Source organism: Arvicanthis niloticus, chromosome 11, assembly GCF_011762505.2.
Source record: "Arvicanthis niloticus isolate mArvNil1 chromosome 11, mArvNil1.pat.X, whole genome shotgun sequence".
Taxonomy (NCBI): Eukaryota; Metazoa; Chordata; class Mammalia; order Rodentia; family Muridae; genus Arvicanthis; species Arvicanthis niloticus.
Genome location: NC_047668.1, coordinates 13,067,527 through 13,091,642, shown reverse-complemented (window position 1 = coordinate 13,091,642; position 24,116 = coordinate 13,067,527). Strand labels below are relative to the sequence as shown.

The 24,116-nt window shown below is 37.2% G+C and overlaps 1 protein-coding gene across 7 annotated transcripts in view; it reads right to left on the bottom strand.

Annotated features, from left to right (window-relative positions):
* Positions 1 to 24,116, bottom strand: part of Ralgapa1 (Ral GTPase activating protein catalytic subunit alpha 1) — a 210,746-nt gene that overhangs the window by 159,816 nt on the left and 26,814 nt on the right. For all 7 annotated transcript variants that reach the window (XR_013113153.1, XM_034514151.2, XM_034514149.2 and 4 more), the window contains 6 exons: positions 20,491 to 20,534; positions 19,185 to 19,362; positions 15,641 to 15,756; positions 10,541 to 10,679; positions 9,748 to 9,956; positions 4,280 to 4,519 (listed from right to left, as the gene is read on the bottom strand). Coding sequence is in view for 6 of the 7 variants with exons in the window: in XM_034514151.2 (XP_034370042.1) it covers positions 4,280 to 4,519; positions 9,748 to 9,956; positions 10,541 to 10,679; positions 15,641 to 15,756; positions 19,185 to 19,362; positions 20,491 to 20,534 (926 nt within the window). In the remaining variant the exon portion in view is untranslated. The remainder of the gene's footprint in view (positions 1 to 4,279; positions 4,520 to 9,747; positions 9,957 to 10,540; positions 10,680 to 15,640; positions 15,757 to 19,184; positions 19,363 to 20,490; positions 20,535 to 24,116) is intronic.

Below are 24,116 nucleotides of genomic sequence, written 5' to 3'. Positions count from 1 at the left end.
TGTCCGAGCAGTCTTCTCTGGTGAACACCTCACTACACGTAAGATTCAAAAGACTCCACCACAAAACAATTAAGAGCTAATAAACATTTTAAACAACATGCAGACTCAAATTTAACACACAAAAACCCAGTAGCTTTCTTATATACCAATGATAAACACACTGAGAATGAATCAGAAAAACAACCCCATTCACAATAGCCTCAAAACACAGACTCAGACAGACAGACAGACAGACACACACAAACACACACACACACGAATAAATCTAACCAAGAAAAGGATATGTCTTTTACAATTGATTTTTATTACATGTTTAATATATGTGCACCATGGTGTACATGTGAAGATCCGAAGCTAACTTTCTACCATGTGGGATCCCAGGGATCAAACTCAAGTTATTAGGCTTGGTGACAAGAACCTTCATCCACTGAGCCATCTCGCCAGACCATGGAATTTTTCAATGAAAATTTTAAAATACTGACGAAAGAATCTGAGGAAGGCACTAAGATGCTCACAGATTAAAAGAATTATACTGTGAAAATGATCATCCTACCAAAAGCAATTTATAAATACATGTATTCACCATCAAAATTCTATAATCATCCTTTATAGAAATAGAAAACTTTAAAATTCATACAGAAGCACAAAAGGCCCCAGATAGCTAAACAATCCTGAGCTAAAGAATAATGCTAACGGTATCATCATGCATAATTACTAACATATACTACAGTCATAAAGACAGCATGGAACTGGTGGGCAAACAAACAAGCAGCTAGAGTGGGAAAAAACAGAGTGGGACTCATATATTAGCTCACACAGAGGCCATCATGTTGCTTTTGATGAAGGTGTCAAAAACAAACATTGAAGACATCTTTCTTCTCTAAGTGGTGTTAGGATGCCCACATGTGAATGAAAATAAAATGTTATATCTCATCCTGAACAAAAATCAACTCAAGAGGGATCTTCATGAATTTTTTTTTAAAAAAAGCACTTCTGTATTGCAAAAGAAATATGAAAATACAGAGTGAAGAGATAGCTTACAGTTTGAAAGAAAATTATTGCCAGCTATGTATCTGACAGAGGATTAGTATTCTGAATATAGAAATGAACTATATTTAGAACTTTAATGAACTAAATAAAAACCTAAACTATAAGGAAAGAAACAAACCAACCAAAAGTGTTCAATAAATATGTTTAATAGTGCTCAACATCCTTGGTCACCAGGAAAACACAATTAAAAGTACTCTAGTACTCTAAAGTTACATCTCATCCCGATTAGAATGGCTCTTGTCAAGAAAACATACGAGTGATAGAGAGATGGCTCAGCAATTAAAAACACTTGTTCTTGCAGAAGACATTGGCTCAATTCCCAGCACCCATATGGCGGCTCAAATTGTCCATAACTCCAGTTCCAGGGGATCTGACACCCCTCTTCTGACCTCTGTGGGCACCTAGCATGCATATGGTACACAGAAACATGCAAGAAACTGCCTCATATACAAAATGTATAAAATAAATTTTATATAAATATTTATAATTTATATTTATTTATCTATCTATATAAAATAAATCTTTTTTTTTAAAAAAACAAAACCCAAAAACAACAGTGCTGATAAGGATGAGAAGGAAAAGGAAAGCTTCATTCATTGTAGTGGGCATGTAAGCTGATCCAGTTACTATGAAAATCAGTAAAGTCTCTGAAAATGATACAGCTATACCATATCAAGGCATTTACCCAAAGAATTCTATATATATCACAGAAATAACTGTGCGTCTATGTTCATGGCTGCTCTATTCACAAGAACAAGGAAATGAAATCAGCCTACATGTCCATCAGATAAAGAAAAGATAATGCAAACATGGCATACACAATGGATTTTATTTGGCCATAAAGAAAAATGAAAAATAAGGAGAGTAACTTGGGCTAGTGCAAAAACTGTGTTCTGTCTCACACACAGCACTACCTTGCACTTTCATATGTGTTCTGTCTCACACACAGCACTACCTTGCACTTTCATATGTGTTCTGTCTCACACACAGCACTACCTTGCACTTTCCTATGTGGGCATTTATGTGGGCATATGCAGAGCCTAGGAAAATAAAAAAGAGCTAGCTCATGAGATGGATTGAAGAATTTAAAAGGGGGTGGTAAAATGCTTGTGATGTCAAAATGAAAGGAAGAATACTGAGAACTGGGTAAGGAGACAGGGCTGAGAAGGAGGTGTGTACTAACAATGTATAGAAGAGACATGAGAAAATCTGGTACTTAATAGGCTAATTAAAAGCCAGCAAGGATTAAACGTGAGAACTTGTCTCAAAAAAACTAAAAGGAAAAACCAAAAAACAAAAACCACCCAGACACACAAGAGAAACCCACTGATGCAGTAGTGGAGTCTATTGTTTTCTAACTGAAGCTGATGGCCACTCCACAAGAGAAAGTTTACACCTAGCATTGTAACTCATTCAAATGCCTAGGTTAGGAAAATCACAGACACAGTGGGGAAGCTATTGCTGTCATTTTGCTAAGTAGATGTGCCAATCAAACTATCTTTTGTTTCTTCACCCCTGACCCCTGGTTTTGAGACAGGGTCTCACTACACCAAGCTGGCATCAAACTCAGAGTGATTTACCTGCTGCTAGACTTCTAGCTAGCCTCTGCCTTTTGAGTTCTGGGATTAAGGCATAAACCATCACACTTGGTCCTCAAATTATTCTTTAAATAACTATGCTTATGCCCACAGATTAGTGCTATTGTAAGGGTTAGTCAGACACACTTCTTTGTGCAGAGGTCAGCAATGACAGCAACGGCTCATAACTAGTACAGGGAATAAACTGACTGATGGTACACTGGGAATCCATAACACCACCTCCAAAAACACACAGGAAGAGGGCAGAAATGTTAGGGGAAGCAGGAGGCAGAGAGCTGTGGAACACTGACTTGCCACGATTGTCAGAATCCTGAACTCTCAGCAGCTCTGATTACTAGTCCAAGATCTAAACAAGATTGGGCTGGTCAAAATCCTGTCATGGAACAGAGAAAGGTACATGGACCTCAACCACACTCTGAAGATTTATACACAATAAAGGGGGAAGGAGAGGCATTTTCCTCAGTGGTCTAGCCACTGGTAAGATACCCACACTCCTTTAAACAAATAACCCTAATGAAACTCATTCAGACATGGGAGGAGGAGAGCTAGTTGGGAAGAGTTAGAAGGGTCACCAGAGGTGAATATGACAAAAACATCTATGAACATGTATGAAAATGTCATAATGTCATAGCTTTTATTTTAGCTTACAACTCCAGGTTATAATGCATTATTGTTAAGGAAGTCACAAGAGCAGTTAGTCACATCACATCCACAGTCAAGAGCAGAGAGAAGAGAAAGCGTGCAGCCTTCCAGTACTTAGTTCACTTTCTGCACTCATATGTGGTTCAGTAGACCAAGTCCAAAGAATCATGTTGTCCACGTTGGGCTGGTTGTTCCCATATCATTTAATTATAATCAAAACAATTTCTCATGCCTACAGGCCAACCTGATCTAGACTGCTCCTCAGATTCTCTTCCAGATAAGTTCAGGTTGTGTCATATTGACAGTTAAACTAACTGTCACAGAGTGCTGACCAGTTTTGTGCTGACACACACCAAAGTCATTTGGGAAGAAGGAACCTCAAATGAAAAAAATACCTGTACAAAACCAGCCTGTGAATAAATACTGTGTTGTAGTTTTTGGTTGATAACTGCTGTGGGAGGGCACTGCTCAAGTGAGTGCTGTAAGCAACCAGGCTGAGCACAAGCGAGGAGGAGCAGGTCAGTACGCAGCACCCCTCCAGAGCTTTAGACTCCTGCTTTGAGTTTCAGTCCTGACTTCTCTGGATGACGAGCGCAATAAGCTGTAAGTAAACCCTTTCCTCACCAGGGTAACTTTGGTGTCATGGTGTTTTATCACAGCAACAGAAGCCCTAACTAAGAAACACAGTGACCAAGTGTAAACTATTTTGATGACATAAGGAATATGAAGGGAGGAAAACAAAGGAAAGAGGGTGCACGTGCAGTGAAGCATGTGTTTAGCATGCAGAGCCCTGTGCTTCAGTTGGAGAGGAAAACAACAACCAGGAAACAGGAGAATGCATGGAAATCGTTAAAGGGTTTTTATATAGGTTTATGAAACTTAAAATTAATTTTAAAAATCTTCATAAGGAATCTATTTTAAATGGCTAAAAAAAAAAATCAATATATGCAATAATTCCATTAAAATGTAAAATGTTGACAGTATTTTACCTGACGAAATATCTCTGTGACAAAGTTTACATTGCTTCTCTTAGATGAAAACACTCTGCGAACAATTTCAATGTCTGTGAGGTGTTCTTCGTCGATGCTACAGAGGCTGGAAGAGCTAGGCTCCCGCTCCGTGAGAGTGCTTGTATTGGAATGAGACTGCTCGGGCTCCACAGCTCTGTCTGCTTTATCAGCAGTGTCAGTTTTGCTTTCTTCTCTGGATACCAAACTAGCAGCTGCTCTCTAAAATGAAAACAAAAGTCAAAGAATATCATTTGTCACTCAAATTAATTTTGTTTTTAGGGAATATTAGTAGACTCAACAGCCACATCCAACACTGCTTAAAAGCCAGATAACCGCGGTGGTGGTGCACGCCTTTAATCCCAGCACTTGGGAGGCAGAGGCAGGTGGATTTCTGAGTTCAAGGCCAGCCTGGTCTACAGAATGAGTTCCAGGACAGCCAGGGCTACACAGTGAAACCCTGTCTCGAAAACCAAAAACAAAACAAACAAACAAACAAAAACCAAAACCAAAAACAAACAAAAAAAGCCAGATATCCAACTATACTTAAAAGCCATTCTGAATAACTAAGCAGAATGCAAATAACATCAAATGATACAGAGAAACTCAAATGTGTAGTAACAAGTCGTCTACTCACCTGTAACTAAACAGAAGTAATTCAATAGTTATCAACTAAACCTACATGAGAAACCTCCAACACACAGGCACAGAGGCAGCTCAGGTCTTCAAGAACAAGTAATAACACAAGCAAACAGCAGCAGGCTATTTACTTCACAATGCTAAAGATTTAAAACTTCCTGAAGCAGAAGCAGAACAAGAGAAGCAGAGAAAATAGAAAAAGAAGGAAACAAAATTCAAGACAGCAAACAAGGATAAAACTAAAAGAAAACCTGAGGATTTTTGAGGAAATGCTATATACTGTAATAAAAGAATATTTGTCAAGACTGAAGACCAAGCCTAAATGTGATCAAATTGGCCTCTTCCCAGGGACACAAAGACAGCTTTATATATGCAAACAAACAAACATAATTCAATATGAAAATAGACTAAAAAACAAAACCATGTGATTGTCCTATCAAAAAAGGGCTGTTACAAAATCCAATATTACTTCATAATTAAAGTCTTGGAGAGGCTAAGGTATACAAGGGACATACCTCAATATAATAAAGGCAACCATCACAGCCAACGTCAACCTAAATGAGAGAAATCCAAAGCATTTCTACTAAAATGAGGAACAAGACAAGGATGTTTACTCTCTCCATGCCTATTCAATAGCTAGAGAAATAAGACAACTGAAGGAGACCAAGAGGATACTAATAGAAAAGGGAAAAAACTAACTGTCTCTATTTGCAGATGATAGGACTTTTATACATAAAAGACCCTAAGAAATTTACTAGAAAACTTGTACAGCTGCTAAACACTTTCAGCAAAGTAGCAGAATATAAAATTAACACATACACACACACACACACCAACCACACAAAATTAGCAGTCTTCCCATATATAAATTAGAAATACACCAAACAAGAAATAAAGGACATAGTATCTGTTACAGCAGTCTCAAAACTGCTCAAAACAGTGGAATAACTCTAACTAGGCAAGTGAAAGACTTCTATACTAAAAATGTTACGACACTGAAGAAACTGAAGATACCAGAAGATGAAAAGAGCCATGTTCATGGAGCCATGGAATTGATATTGTGAAAATGGCCATCCTACCAAAAGCAATGTATAGGTGCAATGGAATCTTCATCAAAATTCAACACTTTTTTTCACAGAAATTAAAACTGTACATGGAAACACAAAAAAATCCAGGACAGCTAAAGCAATCACGCAAACAAAAGAACTGGTAGAAGTATCACTATCCCACATTTCAAGTTGCATTGTAGAGCTACAGTAACAGAACCAGCAAGGTACTGGCATAAAAACATACACATTGATCAATGGAATCGAACTGAAGGCTCAGATAAACCCACACACTTATGGACACCTGATTTTGACAAAGAAGTCAAAAATACACACTGGATGGCTAAATGCAGAACTGAATTCAAATCAATCCCTATTTATCAACCTACACAAAACTCAACTCTACATGGATCAAGGATATCAACAGAAGACTAGATACCCTGAATCTGACATAGAGAAAGTACAGAATATGTTCAAGCTCACTGGCACAAGAAAGGACTTTCTCAACAAGACACTGATAGCATTAAGATCAACAATTAAACAACAGGACCTCAAGGAAACTGAAAAGATCATATATGGCAAACCACAACATCATTTCAGGAAAGTGGCAGCCTAGAGAATGGGAAAAGAAAACATCTAAGGATTAGTATCTAAATATACATAAAGAACTTGAAAACTAAACACAAAAAAACAAATAACAATTTAAAATGAGCTACGGAACTGAAGAGAGTTCTTAAAAGATGAAACACAAATGGCTGAGAAACAGGTAAAGAAATCAACACCCGTAACCATCAGAGAAAGGCAAATCAAAACTACTTTAAGATTTCACTTTACATCAGTAAGGATGGCCAAGATAAATAAAACAAATCAGACCCCATGCTGGTGTGGATGGGGGTTGGGGAGGGTAACACTTATTCATTGTTAGTGTGAGTGCAAACTGGTACAGGCACTATTGAAATCAGTGTGGCAATCTTGAGAAAGCTGGAAATCTATCTATATCAAGATGCAGTTATAGCAGTCTTGGGCATAAATTTTTTGGGTACAAAGAACTCTATATCCTACTAGAGTAGGCTCATCTGTGCTTTATGCATAACAGCCAGAAATTAGAAACAGCCTGAATGTACATCAACTAATGAATGGACAATGAAAACATCTTACATTTTACATAATGGAATTCAGCTATTAATTAAAAAAAGAAAGAGCCGGGCAGTGGTAGCGCACGCCTTTAGTCCCAGCACTTGGGAGGCAGAGGCAGGTGGATTTCTGAGTTCAAGGCCAGCCTGGTCTACAGAATGAGTTCCAGGACAGCCAGGACTACACAGAGAAACCCTGTCTCGAAAAACCAAAAGAAAAAAAGAAAGAAAAAAAGAAAGAAAGGAAGGAAGGAAGGAAAGAAAAGAAAAGAAAAGAAAAGAAAGTTACAGGTGAATTGATGGAAGTAAAAAAAAAAAAAAAATCATCCTGAGTGAGATAATTCAGACCCAAAAAGACAAATATTACATGTCTTCTCTTATATATAGTTGCTAGTTTCCAACCTTGGCTATCTGTGCTACAATCCCCACAGAGGTTAAGTACTTAATCCGATGGGATAGGATTATGGAGCAGTAAGGAAAAACTAAAACAGGAAGATTCTATGGGGAGGGGGATAGAGAGGAATGACTAACACTGAACGCCATCTGAAAACCATATGGAAATCTACTACTGCAGAAGCTTCCTACAATCTATACATATAGGATAGAATCTGAATGAAGTCACCAAATAAGAGACAAAGCCCCAACTAAACACTAAACATCTTATGCCACTAAGTAAAACCTCCAGTGCCAGAAATGGATTGGCTCTTATTTAGTTGTTGGCCAAATAGACCCAATGGAAATACCCAAACATCACAGACTACTGGCAAGACTATTGGTTACTCTCCCTCTCCACAACCTGCTAAGACCCTACTGCTGAAGACACTTGCTTATGTCATCAAACATGGAAAAATCAAACTGGTCCCTAATTAAAAGCTTCAACTCTACTATAGTCATAAGAATCACTCAACAACAATTCCTGTTACCTACAACAGCCTGTACATGTCATGGGAGTAACCAACCATTTTCTGACTGGATTTAAGGTCTACTTCATGAGACGGTACCTATCTGGCACTGTTCAAGTGGCCAAGAACCTGAGACTAGAGAGTTCATGCTTTTAGGGAAAACCTGATATTATGATTCTGCTAAAGGAGCACAGCAATAAAATGGGTTCTAACAACATTGACATAGTACTCTACCCACATGTCAGTACCTCACTCAGCCCTCATCAGAGATGCTTCCTCTTTGTAAATGGGAACTAACCTGACCCACAACTGAACATTGCATAGAGAATGAGAGACTTTGGGAGTACTCCATTCTAAACAGTATTTCTTCATAAAATCTTTTCTCTTAAGGCTCAGGGATCTATTTGGAAGAGGAGACAGAAAATTTGTAAAAGCTAGAGAGAAATGATGACACCAAAGAAACCATATCTTCAATACATAACAGGACTGATGCACTTATGAACTCAGCTACTGTGAAAGCATGCATGACACTGACACAGGTTCAAGAAAGATAGATCCAAGCACTGTCAAGTGGTGTGGACATGGAATCCCACCTGTAACCAAGATGTTATCAGCAACTGATATCCACTGGCAAAGGGAAAAAATCATTTTCTCTAATGGAATCTCACTGAGTGTGTTAACCACACCTCAGGGAAGGAAGGCTCCACTGCAAGAACCAGATGCCAACACAAAACAAACTCAATGGACTTTTGTAAACTCTTTGCCACATTTTGCTTTGTCTGGACATTTTATTTTTATTTTATTTTTCCTTACTGGTCTTCTGCTTATTTTTTATTTTCCTTTGTGTAGGTGTATATGTTTCTTGTTTTTGGCTTGTTCATTTCAAAGAGAGGAAAAGAACATAAAGTTGGGTGGATAGAGAGGTGGGAAGGATCTGGGTGGGGAAATCAAAATATATTTCAATAAAAAGTATTTTTAAATTCATAGAAGATAAAGATTTGGTATTTTAAGTATGCATCAACTCAGATAAATGGCATCGCTTAGTAACACACACACGTAGGGAAAACACAATATAGTGGAAAAGAGAACCAAAAAAAAGTATGAAGATGAGATAAACTGTTCAATTTAAACACACACTCAATTTAAAATACTGTTTCTCCATTTTATAGCTATGTAGCATCCTATTTATTTTTAGACTCAGTATCTACTGATAATTGGAGGGATTTGGGCCAGACTTTACATCTGTAGTCTGTGAATGTTTAGAAACTAAAAAGAATGAGGTCAGAGGATAGAGCAGTAGAGAAATGAATTGATAGTCGTGCAAACATGAGAACCAGAGTTACACTACAAGTTATATACCCCGCTTTAGCAGGGGAAACAGCATACAAAGGGCCATACTATCTGCAGTTTCAGTAATCTCCAACGTATTCTCTGTGAATAAAGGAGACTATTATTCCATTAATACTGAGATAAACTGGAACCTGAGACTAATATATGGCTAAAAATCATCTTCTGCATCTTCAAGCTTTCTTTAAAAAAAAAAAAAAAGCAATTATTATACAAATTTTATTTTCTACTAAGAAAATACATACTACCTCTACAATAACAGTTAAAGTTTTGAGATAGATGTTTTTCAAATAAACTATCACTAGCATCAATTCTAAATATGCTGTATACCTAAGGCAAGGAAACTCAGGAAGTTACTTAACCTTGGTTCATTTATACATTACCTGAATATTCTTTGGCAAAACTTCACCTTCCATCCCAGGAATATTAGGCCCTGAATGTGGTTTTGGCTCCAGCCAGAAAGAAACCAGCCAACGAATGACAATAACCCGAGCCTGGATGAAAGGCTCTTTTGTACAATATACTGTTTCATTGGTTTCAGCATCCTTCTTTATCATCACATAATGAGGCTTTGGTCTGATCTGTGGGATATCTATACAAAAATGGAAAATAAAACACAAAATGAAAAAAACAATTATCCCTAGCCAAGCCTACATTTTAAAAGTCTTCAGAAGATATTATGACACTACACTGTTTTTAGAAATGTTAAAAAAAAAAAAAAAAGAATAATTCTATGTTAGATGCTACCTAAGAACCTAGAAGAATGACCCATATATTAGGCTAATATAAACAAAACAAAAACATGTCTTTACCAAAATTCCACCCCCCCCCAAAAAAAAAAAAAAAAAAAAAAAACATGTCTTTTCCAAAATTTAATCAATCTAGCATTCGGGAGGCAGAGGCAGGAGGATCTCTGAGTTTGAGAATAGCCTGGTCCACAGAGTGAGTTGCAGGATAGCCAGGGCTACCCAGAGATATTGGATGAGATCCAGAGAACAACTTTTTAATAAAACTTTTCCATTCTTAGTAAAAATTTATTACTATAAATATACTTTTGTTATAAATCTGGGTACAGCATCAATAAAAATAGTAGGTGTGGTCAATTTTCTGTAAGTAACGAATGCCACTGACATTTTATTCATACATGTAAATTGTAAAATTCTAAATTATACTTACCAAGTACAGGATGATACAAACTATTCTCCTTGCAGATGTTTGGGAAAATATAAGGCAAGTAAAACTTCTTAAAATGTGAAAACAAAAATGAAAATCCCCTTTCTTGGTTTTCTTTGTTCTTCCATTCTAAACTTTTTACCTAAAAATAAACAGTATTATTACCTAAAAATTACAATCACCCCCCCAAAAAAATCACTTAAATATAGTTTGGCTGCTTTAAACAAGTTTATAAAACTTATAATATACTTTAGACTATGAAGATCATAATATATAGCAAAAGCTCCATTGTTTATTTTTATTAGCATATATGTACAAATCGATTTCACTATACATTTTTTATACATGCACATATAATATACTTTGATTATGTAGTCCATTCTTTAAAATTGGTCTAATATACAAACATATTACATATATTTTTTAAAATCTTACACTGAATTGCAAACTTATGAAAATGACTCATTTGGTTGTATTAATGACAAATACACTAATTTTCTTTCCTATCCCTACCTGAATAATTGTGATCAAAAGCATAGGTATATGTGGCTAGGAGTGTGTATGTATTCACAGTGGTAAATAGGCAAGTGCAGATATCAAAGTCCCAGAACAGGAAGCAGGATATACATTAAAGACAGCAGAGCAATACAAACTTTGAGCTTGAGATGTGTACAGAGAATGTTCATGGAGTGTGGAGTAAAGGAACAGGAAGACACAGAATACTACTACTACTCTATTGTGAATTCCAGCAAAATGAGAACGATGCCTAAGAAAGAGGTTTGCAAAGGCCCAACGTGAGTCATTGGAGCCCAGTCGAGGAGAGTCTGCAGAGCATGGGAATGCTGACTGGGGTAAATGTGACCACTTTCCAGAAGGCTAAATAAATAACATACTGAGAATGTGAGACCAGTTTGTCACAAAGAAAAAGAATGGAACAATGGGGACACATTTGTGTATACATACATATTCTTTAGTTTTAGCCACTCAGAGGATCCAGAAATAGCAGCCCTCAGTACTGATAGTAGTGAGTATCCCAAGTGCCTAGATACTGCATTCTATCACAATTCTCCAGAGAGGGGCAAAGAAAGAACAAGATGAAACTGCAACAGTAAAGAATTACATTGGAGAAGGCTGTAGTGGTGTACACTTTTAATCCCAGCACTCAGGGGGCAAAAGTAGGTGGAACACTGAGAGTCTGAGAACAGCCAGATCTACATATGAGTTGCAAGGAAGCCAGGATTAGGTAGAAAGATTCTGACTCAAAACAAACTTTTGAAAAAAATCCAGCAACAACAAAGGAATAATAATGAGGAACAGCAAGATGGTTCAGTGAGTAAAGGCACTTGTCACCAACCCCAACAACCTGAGACCAATCCTCCAGGACACACATGGTGGAAGGAAAGCATCAACCTCCACAAGCTCTTCTCTGACTTCCACACTTGCACCAGACATACCTTGCCCCTCTCCAATTAGATGAAAAAATAATAATAAATTCTTAAAAGAATTTTATTAGAGACAATTCAAAATGCATATAAATAATCTTAAAGTCACAAGAATCCAACAATCTATGCTGAGATTAATTAATATCTGAATAAATAAATAGGAAGGGGAGAAAACTTTTGCAGATAATTCCAGGCCTATGTTGCCATGATAGGATTATTTTTCAATGCTGGATAAAAAGAGAAAAATTCAAATATCCCACTAATAAATGAATACACTCTTGGCATATAATTAATTTTATTAACTAAGTTGACATAGTTAATTAATAAAAAGAGAAAGTTGATTATTCTACAACATGAGTGAATTTTTAAAGCATGTGCTAAGTAAAATAAGCCAATCAAAAAAAGAATACACTGTATGAGTCTAGTTTGACTTTACTAAATGACTTCATTTATTTGAAATATACAGTTTAGCATATATAGATTAGTGTTCCCTAGGGCACCAGATGGGGTGACTCTGGAGTAAAAAGACTCTTAAGGGGATTTAGATTTCCTATGAGAGGAAACTATAATATTTCAAAAATCATCTGTACTGAGCAGCACAGTCCTTAAAAACATCCACTAAACTACATTCTATGTGACAGCCAGACTGCATGTACATAATAGCTCAATAAAGCTGTCTGTCAAAAATTATTGGTTGGCAACATCATAGTAAAAATTCCGAATACTAAGAAGTCTTCAAAATTACTAAAATATTTGAGTAAAATTTTGAAGAGGAGGTTACACAATGCATTTCCCCCAAATATTTATTATTAAAAAAATATATTACTACCACATTGAAAGGCCTGAGAGACATCACCTTAACCAGAGCATAAAGATATACACTACAGATATATAAAAATTCACTCTCAATCATCGTCAGAAAAGCTTTTTTTTTTTTCTTTCAATTTGTCACGGTTAATACAGAAACTCCTGTACAGAAACTAGTCAGAATGCTGACAATAAGTGACTGAATGCTTAGCCAAAGATGGGTCAAAATATATAACCATCCAAGGTTTGCAGAGCATCCTAGAAGAGGAAATAGAAAGAATGTAAAAGCCAAAGGATAGAGAAGGAAAGTTGTGAAATGCTATTTTTGGGACATTACATAGGCTGCTGTACAAATCAACTCAGTAGCTGTGGCTGCCTGCATAAGATCAAGCCAGTCAAAAGTCCAGGATGGATAGGAGACAGGCTCTCAAGCACCAGTCCTGGCAAATGAGCTATTGGAAGTTGGTAGCTGCTGAGGAAAGCATAGTCACTTTTCTCTGGAAATGTGGCTTCTAGTAGGTTGTCCATGCCCCAGCAGAGGGCCCCATCCCCATGCATGCCTGCTTAACAGTTGGAGTCAGGGGGATAATGATGAAGAAGAAAGAAGAGAAGAAAAATCAGAATGAAGACAGGCAGGGTGTTCTGAGGAGAGCTGGAAGGAGGTAGTAATGATAAAAATACAATGAATACATGAAAAATTTCAAAGAATAAATTACTTAAAAAAGTTAAGGCAAAATATTGATCTATACAGGAGTATGGATGATTCCCAAAATAATTATGCTAAGAAAGATGCCAGAATAAAAGTGAATATATATGACTCAATGTATAAGTAATATGATGAAAATCACATTAATAGTTTCTTGGGAGGGCTTGCAAAGGATGCATTATAAAGAAATCAACAATTAAAAACAAACTTCAAAGGCTGAATTATGGTGTCACGTAACAAGATTCGATAAATCATGACTGGGCATTAAATCGTGACTAACGTGCAATCTCAGCACTTCAGAGGCTGAGTTAGGAGGATTATGATTTGACGCCAGCCTGGGCTGGGCTATATACATAGTTCTAGGCTAGCACAAGGCTTGAAAAGGAAAGAAGGGAGGGAGGGCGAAAAAGAATAAACAAAAAGAAAGATCTAGCAAATGATAAAACTTAATGTCAAAATTAATTGTATAAACAATAACATCTCAACCTATGAGAGTTTTAAAAATGTATACGAAGCATAAACTTTTGAAAAGCAAAATAATGATGGCAGTAACAGTGCCCATTACTGAACTCTTACTGTGTGCTGTGCCTTTTCACTCTTAGCACTTTGCACTCTTTAAGGCTCAAGTGGAATACACGGTATTTTATACATGAGGAAAACTAAAGGGAGAATGGGTAGGTAATTTGTAAAGGGTGAACCACTAGTCAAAAGTAGAATCATTATTTAAATACTGCTAATCTGGCTCAGGATCCACATTAATAGGATAGTGTTTGGTTCTCAGGTAAAAGAACTTTTGTATTTAGAATAACTATAAATAGCATTAAGTATGTAAAAAATTGTTTTCATCAACTAAAACACAAATATTTAACATATAGAGATGAACAGGTTACCTTATTATTTAAGTGCTTATCAGTAAATTACTTTCCTGATTCCTATCCTGTCAGTCACCCTCCTGATACATCTTGAGAGACTGATCCTAAATCAAACAGCTATTTACATTTCATTAAGTACCAGAGCTGCTGGTTATAATGAAAGGATTAGAAAATAAGTCCAACTGGCTCATATAAGGTTATAGACATCAAGAGTCTACTTCACAACAGGGTGGTGGTACACCTGTAATCCCAGCACTCAGGAGGCAGAGGCAAGCAGATATCTATGAGTGCCAGGTCAGCCAGAGCTACATAGCAAGTTCCAGTTCAGTCAGAGATACATAGTAAGACTATGTGTCAAAACATAATACAAAAAGATCTACTTCATGGGTCTGGGAAGATGGCTCAGGAGGTAAAGTGCCTGCTTTAGTATAAGCATGAAAACCTGAATTTGGATCCTAGATACCCAAGTAAAAACTATGCACTGTGGCTTGCACCTATGGGAGCATAGGAAAAGGCATCCCCAAAGCTCAGTGACCAGCCAGTTTGGCTGATCTGGTGAGGTTCAGTGACAGACCAGCAGACCCTATCTCAAAAAAACAAGATGAAGAAATTGAAGGATACAACTGATGGAAACCTCTGGACTCTGTACAAATTTGCATGTGCATGCCTGCACGCATGCACAGACACACACAAAGTCTACTTCACATGCATTTTTATCTTCAGCTCTGCAGTAGTTGATAAGAATGACCCCAATAGGCTTATGTATTTGACATGTAGTCCCTACTTGCTGGTGGTGTTTGGGAAGTTTAGGTGTGGCCTTGTTGGAAAAAGAGTGTCACTGGAGACAGACATTGAGAATTTAAAGACTTGTGTCATTTCCAGTTCATTCTTTCTGCTTCATGTTCAAGGTAAATTATGTGACTTCCTGCTCCTGCTGCCATGCTTCCATACCTCATAAATTCTTTTGTAAGCTGCCTTGGTCATGATGTATTATCACAGCAACAGAAAGGTAACAAATACAAGTTCTCTGAGAGCTTCATAATCTTCTAGTAATTTTTAACAAAATAACAGTAACATATTTTCAAGTAAAATTTGCTGCTCTTCTAGAAAATAAGCAAATATCGACTATAACAAAGTAACGGTAAGAGACAGAACAGCAAGGGACAGTATCTTTTCTTAAGAACAAAAAGAACAGACACCAGAAGGTTCTAGGCATGTGTGCAATAGGCACAGAGAAAAAGCCACGCGCCCGTGCAGTGGGAAGATGGTAACATACCTGAATTACTATGTATTTTAAAAGTGCTTCAAGAAAATAGCTTGTGAGGTCTTCTTGTCCTTTATCTCCTGACTGCGGGGGAACAAGAGGGGTGACTTCCTCTATAGTTACTTGAGCTAACCAAAGACAAGAGAATTGTATAATCAAAAGACAAGTTCTATTATACGAAATACAACTAAATAAAATTTAGCAAAACAGATACGCAATGAAAACTGCTTTTAATTTTTCTAAAAATTACATGTTAAAATAAATCTTGAGATCATCCTGACAGTCCATAATTACCATAAACTTAAAAACTGGCTGTTTTGTGAATCCCTGATTGAGAGGAAATGGAAGAGGGATGAGCAGGTATACAGTAAGTGACTGAGGGTACATGGACCTCACTAGAGTGACTCACATTGAGAGTGACAAATTACAAGATGCCAAAATATGATGAGAAACATTAGAGTAAGGTGCTTATCATCAAATTAACATTCTGAATGTATGTGAGAAATGTTTTTTACTTTTCAGATATTAATTCACTGTAACAAATAGTAATGCAAAAAAAAAAAAAAAAAAAAAAAAAATCAACCCACAGCCAAATGTTCTCCAATTTCCTAAGCAGCACAACCAGTAACTGGTTATACTGCCCAGATAAGTAAGCCCACAACAAGGGTATTTTTCAATTCTAAAATAATATACAGTATACTAACACCCACTTTAAAAACATATAAAAACCAACCTTTATCATTTGCATCCCATCCTCACAGAGCAGTGCCAGTGCTTTATTTTGCAAAGCTATAATCTCCCGTTTAAGACCCAAAGACTTCTGCATAGCTATAGAGTACAGTAGTCTGTATTTTCTATACCTTGTAAAATAAACAGCAAAGCTTCTACTCTTGGGGCTGGAGAGAGGGCTAAGCACTTAAGGATGTGTACTGCTCTGCTCTGCCCAGCTTCAGTTCCCTGCACCCATACCATGTGTCTCATAAACTACCGGAAACTCCAATTCCAGAAAATCTGAAACCTTTTTCTGGTCTCTGTAAAAATATGCATGCATGTTGTACACAGACAGACAAGTAGGTAGACAAATATACACATAAAAAAAAATTTAAAGTAAAGTTTAAATTTTGTTCTCAGAAAGAGAATGCGAGAGTTGGTCAAAAGACATTTGAAACTAAACAAAAAGGAAAGCTAATTCTAAGAGTGGAGACAAAAGGAAACCTACAGAAATGGGGTGTCAGGAGTCCAGAAGAAAACATATTCATGCAACACAAGCTTAACCCTTCTGAGTGATGTGTAAATAAGCAGACGTGAGTCCTTAAACTGGCACATTTACAAAATTTATGTGTGCTTGTTTTTTTTAATTTTAAAGTTTTATGCTATTAGTATAGTATGCTTTGCTACAAAAATCTGTAATTTTTAGAAATATGTATTACGATAAGATGAAACATCCACTAGAGTACAGGTTATGGACTGAATATGGACTCCTAAAATTCATATGCTGGAACACGGATCCTCAATGCAACTGTATCTAAAAAGAGAACATGTGAGGTTACAACAATGTCATTATGGTTCAGCCCTAAGTGTACAGAACTGTATATAAACAGAGAAGAAACATCAGAGGGCCTGTGTGCACATGCATACAAGTACACAAAGGAAAAAAATCATGTGAGCATGCAAAGAGAAAGTGCTGTCTACAAGCTGAGAAAAGGCTCCTCAGAAACTGGACCTGACAGCATCTGATTATGCACTATGAAGAATACACTGAGAAGTGTAAGAAATACACTTCTGCCATGGAGCCACTTCAGTCTGTGGTATTTTGTTACAGAAGCCCTAGTTAACTAATACAACATGATAGATCGTAAATGCTTACTAGTAAAAGAATATATTTAACCAAAAGAAAAATCACTTTGTTATTTAAGCAGAATAATGTAAGGAAAAAAACCTAAAAAGCAAAGAAAAATAACATTAGAAAATCTGAGGGATAAAAAGCACAAAAATTCACTAGTTTAAAAAAACGTTAAATAAAATTTTATATTTATTTTATATAGTTACTGCACAAAGAGAAACGTTTCTATTTCTGTGTATATTTAAACTAATTCAAGCACAAAATGAAATAGAAATTAAAGCTAAATTAAAGCCGGGCGGTGGTGGCGCATGCCTTTAGTCCCAGCACTTGGGAGGCAGAGGCAGGCGGATTTCTGAGTTCGAGGCCAGCCTGGTCTACAGAGTGAGTTCCAGGACAGCCAAGGGCTACACAGAGAAACCCTGCCTCAAAAAAACCAAAAAAAAAAAAAAAAAAAAAAAAAAAAAAAAAAAAAAGCTAAATTAAAGCCAGGAGTAGTGTCTGACACTCCCAGCCAGAGGATCTGGTGTCCAAGGTCACCCCTTACTATATCCTTTACTACAGAATAATAAATTTAAGGCCAGCCTGAGATATATGAGACGCTGTCTCAAAAAAAAAAAAAAAAAAAAAAAAACCACAAAAGTGGAAAAAACAAAACCAAAGCTGATGTAAAGTGGTCTATAGCAACCTAATGTGATTTAGATGCTCTGGTATTTGGGACTTGGATAGCAGAGATAATGTCCTTAACAGGGTTGGCCAAGTATTAGAGGTAATAACTGACTAACCTGCTAATAGTGACATTCATACATAAACCACCCCACCTAGAGTCCACAACCCCAGGGAGTCCTTATACTTCAGATTCAAGGCTACTATTTTCCTGTCCTGATCACTTCGGGTTCAAGGACTAGACAAGTAGGAACAATCTTCTTATCCTGCTGTCAACTGAATTACACTAGCTGATTTTTACTTGCTCTCATTGAGTTGCCACTTCCTTCCCATGAAACCACAATAAAGGTTCATGCCTACAATAACTCACACACTTCCCTTCCCTCTGTCTTCTGACTAAATGCTGATCACTCACACAAAGAAAGCAAGACACACACATTGTCTACACAGGCCTGTAGCATGTGGTATGCTTCCTCTTGGAATGTAAGTAGCAAAGTACTGTTTCCAACAGTTATATCAGTCTGTTGGCCTCACCAAACCAAAGTAATACTAAAATCTACCTTTATAAACACTGCCTCAGAATCATGGAATAACTGTATAAAGAGCTCACGTTAAAAACAAGAAAACAAAATTCACCGAAGGCTGAGAGAGTAGGTAAAGAGCCTACTAAACAAATATGGAAACCTGAGATCAATCACCAGCACCCACATAAAAAATATGGGTATGGCCCTGAATGCCTGTAACCCCAGTGCTGTGGGGCAATAACAAGTAGATTTTGGTGGGGCGGGGAGGGGTTGCTTGCTATCTAGTGCAGTTAGAACAGTGAACTTAAGGGACTCGACCTCAAAAATAACAGTGATATGGAGGAACAACTGAGGAAGATACCCTGGTGTCAATGTCTGGCCTCCATATAGTAAGCATGGGCAAGCACACATGCATATACAACAAACGAGTTTGTGTACACACAAAGTGTATACAGAAACAAACACATTTTTAAAAAGAAACTATAGAAAACAAACATACTAATACACAACATCTCATCAATCTTACTTTCTTGAAGGTTGAGTGGAGGATTAATAAGATTATCTAAAGTTCGAGGTCCATATTCGGATTGTGGTGCTGAAAATCCAGGGATCAAGCAGGAAAACATCCAGAGCTGTTCTTTGCTGCAGTTATCCTGAAGAGCTTGCAACCATAACAAGAAGAGACGAACCCCTTCCCGTCTGATCTAAAATAAAATAAAATGTAGTATTTCTTCATGGACAGAATGATATTTTGTAGAAGGAAGAGAAAGACAAGATGGAGACTGAAGACAGACATACCCAGAGCATTTATCCAACTCCCATTATTTTGAGATCTAAGTTCACAGACGTGTAAGAATAAACTGAAGCTAAGGCCATGGCTCAATGGTAGCATATGCAAGGCCCTGAGTTCAGTCCACAGCACTGGGAGTAAAATCAGTTATGCCTGATGAAATCCTAGGAATAAACTATTCAATATAATAAATTCTATTTATTTGAAAAAAATCAAAAGTAATTTCTTCTCCCTCTGCTTTCCGAGAGCCCATCCCCATCAATCTAACCCAGAGACAGAAGTGACAGGACAGTGACAGCCCCTGCCTCAGTGTGGTTAGTCAACAGGAATGTTAGAGAGATCCTGCTCTGCTCAACACCTGCTTGTCCCTTCAAAGTTCTAGAGTTATTCAAACTATAAAAGTGAATTTATTTAAACAACTACTGAAAACATTACTAGAGAGCGCTCTGAAATTATCTCATTTACTACATTGTTTGTGTCCTAGCGACAAGTCTGGAAGGAACTCTGGCCCAGTGACCTAAAACAATCCCCATATAAGAAAAAGAAAAAACACACAAACCAATGACTGGATGCTCTCCCAGAAAGAGAACAGAAAAGAGAAAGTTCACGGACAAGCACTGAGTTCTTCTCAGTGACTTTTCTCAAATGAACTGAAGATAATTAATTCAGTAAACTTAAGAAAAAAATCCCAATAAAAATAAATAAATAAATATAAAAAAAAAGAAAAAAATCAAGGTGGGAGAAGTGTAAATGGTAGGTATGTATGCTTTATTGCTTTTTTTGTTGTTGATGATTTGTTTTGAGACAGAGTCCCAGGGGAGACTAGGCTGGCTTCAACCATGCAGTTGAAGATGACCAGGAATTCCTGATCCTCCTGCTTCCATCTCCTCAGTGCTGGGATTCTAAGTGTGCGTCATCACCCTCGCTCATGCAGTCTGGGGACAAATCCACAACCCTGAACATATTTAACAAGCTCTCTGGACCACCCCACCCTTATACTCATTTTGTTTTTAAGTCATAGAAAATAAATATAATTATATACCTTTAAGGAGTTTCCTGTGTGCAGAAGTTTCTTTAAAATCAACCCTGAAAAAAAAAAACATGATTTTAAATATCCCCATCTTCTTATCTGTAAATAAATGTCAGAGTTCTCAGTCAGACTTGAAAACACTTTTGAACAAGTCCTTGGCATTCTCTAAACTGTTCTTGGTGACCTTGATAACCCTTTGATCAAAACTGAGGACATATAAAAAAGTCACCTTTCAACACAGTTAAATATTATTTACTGACAAAACTTGGTCCTAAAATTGTGTTTAACACAACAATCTATTACATCTGTTATTTACATTGAAAATTTAAATAAAATATTTACTACAAATACAAAAAGACCACAGTAAAAGGTTTGAATCAACCAAAAGAACATTCATTAAGTCCGATATTTCCTAATAATTATTTTCATTACCATAACATTCAGAGGTGCATCATTCACTGTGAACAAATCTAAACACAACATTATATTTGTTATGATTTAAACCTATTGTTTTACTTAATTAACCATACAATGGCACATTGAGGCTTAAATCAGTTTCTTCATTCCTTCTCTAGAGGAAAACGTATACATTTTGGAGTTATCACTTATAAAACCATTTTTATATTACTGCTTACTTATAAATCTATAAATTACTTAGAATCAATTGCTTAAAACCTTATATAAATGTATCATTCACAGGAACTCGTAAGTTGCTGTTTTATATATCTAATATTAGCATTTTAAATTTATCTACACTGGTCTATGTAGCTCTAGATAATTCGGTTTTTTAATTAATTTTTTATTGGATATTTTATTTACATTTCAGATGTTATCCCTTTTCCCCATTTCCCCTCCACCCAGAAACCCCCATCCCCTCTCCTCCTGCTTCTATGAGGATGTGTCCCCACCCACCCAACCACTCCCACCTCCCTGCCCCCAAATTCCCCCACAATGAGGCGTCTAGCCTTCATAGGACCAAGGACTTCCTCTCTCACCTATGCCCAACAAGGCCATCCTCCCCTACATATACAGCTGGAGCCATAGGTCCCTCCCTATGTGCTCCCAGGCTGGGTTTAGACCCTGGGAGCTCTGGTTGGTTAGTATTGTTGCTCTCCCCATGGGGCCACAAACTCCTTCAGCTCCTTCAGTCTTCTAACTCTTCCATTGGAAACCCCATGATCAGTTCAATGGTTAGCTGTCAGCATCCACCTCTGTATATGTCAGGCTCTGGCAGACCTCTAAGGAGACAGCTATATCAGGCTCCTGTCAGCATGCACTTCCTGGCATCCACATCAGCATCTGCCTTTGGTGACTGCACATAGGATGAATACCCAAGTAGAACAGTCTCTGGATGGCCCCTCCTTCAGTTTCTGTCCCACACTTTGTCTCCATATTTGCTCTCATGAGTATTTTGTTACTCCTTCTAAGAAGAACAGAAGCACCCACACTTTGGTCTTCCTTCTTCATGAGCTTCATGTGGTCTGTGAGTTGTATCTTGGTTATTGCAAGCTTTGGGGCTAATATTCATTTATCAGTGAGTGCATACCATGTGTGTTCTTTTGTGATTGGGTTACCTCACTCAGAATGATATTTTCTAGTTCTATCCATTTGCCTAAGAATTTCATGAATTCATTGATTTTAATAGCTGAGTAGTACTCCATTGTGTAAATGTGCCGCAGTTTCTGAATCCATTCCTCTGTTGAAAGCCATCCTGGTTCTTTCCAGCTTCTGGTTATTATAAATAAGGCTGCTATGAACATAGTGGAGCATGTGTTCTTGTTATATGTTGGAGCATCTTCTGGGTATATGCCCAGGAATGGTATAGCTGGGTCCTCAGATAATGCTATGTCCAATTTTCTGAGGAACTGCCAGACTGATTTCCAGAGTGCACCAGCTTGCAATTCCAACAACAATGGAGGAGTGTTCCTCTTTCTCCACATCCTCGCCAGCATCTACTATCACCTGAGTTTTTGATCTTAGCCATTCTGACTGGTGTGAGGTGGAATCTCAGGGTTGTTTTGATTTGTATTTCCCTGTTGACTATGGATGCTGAACATTTCTTTAGGTGTTTATCAGCCATTCGAGCTTCCTCAGTTAAGAATTCCTTGTTTAGCTCTGTACCCCATTTTTAAATAGGGTTATTTGGTTGTCTGGAGTCTAATTTCTTGAGTTCTTTGTATATGTTGGATATTAGCCCTCTATCAGATGTAGGATTGGTAAAGATCTTTTCCCAATCTGTTGGTTGCCGTTTTGTCTTATTGACAGTGTCCTTTGCTTTACAGAAGCTTTGCAATTTGATGAGGACCCATTTGTCAATTCTTGATCTTAGAGCATAAGCCACTGGTGCTCTGTTCAGGAACTTTTCCCTGTGCCCAAATATTCAAGGCTCTTCCCCACCTTCTCTTCTATTAGTTTCAGTGTACCTGGTTTTATGTGAAGGTCCTTTATCCACTTGGACTTGAGCTTTGTACAAGATAAAAATGAATTGATTTGCATTCTTCCACATGCTGACCTCCAGTTGAACCAACAACATTTGTTGAAAATGCTGTCCTTTTTCCACTGGATGGTTTTAGCTCCTTTGTCAAAGATCAAGTGACCATAGGTGTGTGGGTTCATTTCTGGGTCTTCTAGATAATTCATTTTAACTACTTTATGAATATACCTAAATGTTCCTTCTTTTGGCTTATTTCCAAATTTAGAATCATAATGATAATAAGCAATGCAACAGTGCTTTGGTATGTGATGCAGCAGGACACAAGGGTAAACTCTAAAATCTGATAATCTCATTAGTGTTAATTTTTAATGTTTCCATTTGATGTTTTCTAATGACCATTTTTTTTGTTTGCCTGTTCAAATTTTACTTAATTGCTTGTGTGTTCTTTTATAATTTTCAAGTGGATAGACTTTTTAAATTTCGAGATCAGTATTATTTTTATTTACATGCATGTGCTTGTGTCTGTGTGATGGAATGCCATGTGTGTGGGTGTTGATAGCTAGAAGAAGACATCAGATTCCTTAGAGTTAGTGTCTCACAGAAAACTCTGTGAGCTACTGCTGTAAGCTGCTTACTATGGGTGCTAGGAATTGAACTCAAGTCTCTAGAGAAGCAGCACATCCTCTCAAACCACTAAGCTATTTGTCCAGCCCTCAAGTTTTTGTTTTGATTTCTAAATAAAAAGTTCTTTATCAAGGTTTATGCCTAGTCTGATTATGCAATGTTTGGCTGGCATCACTGGGAGGCCTGCTCTTTTCTGAGGAAAATGGAGGAGCAATGGCTCTGGGACAGAGGAGAGATGGGGCTGGGAGGAAGAAAAGGAAGGATGGCTGTGGTCAGGGTGAGAGAAGAATAAAGAAAAAGAAAAAAATTCTTTATATATTGCCTATTAATTCTTTGTCAGCTCTATAAACTAGATAAGTTATATTTTTGTTGGGGGAGACGTATTATCTCATGAAAAACAAATGTCTTAAATTTTAGATGGGGTGTGATGGTTCATGTCTTTAATCCCAACACTGGGTAGGCAGAGATAAGAAAACCAGGAGTTCAAGGCCAGTCTCAGCTGTACAGCAAATAAGAGAGCAGCCTACTTTATAAGCCTAATCTCAAAAACAGCAAAAAGCATGTGGTGGTATATGCCTAT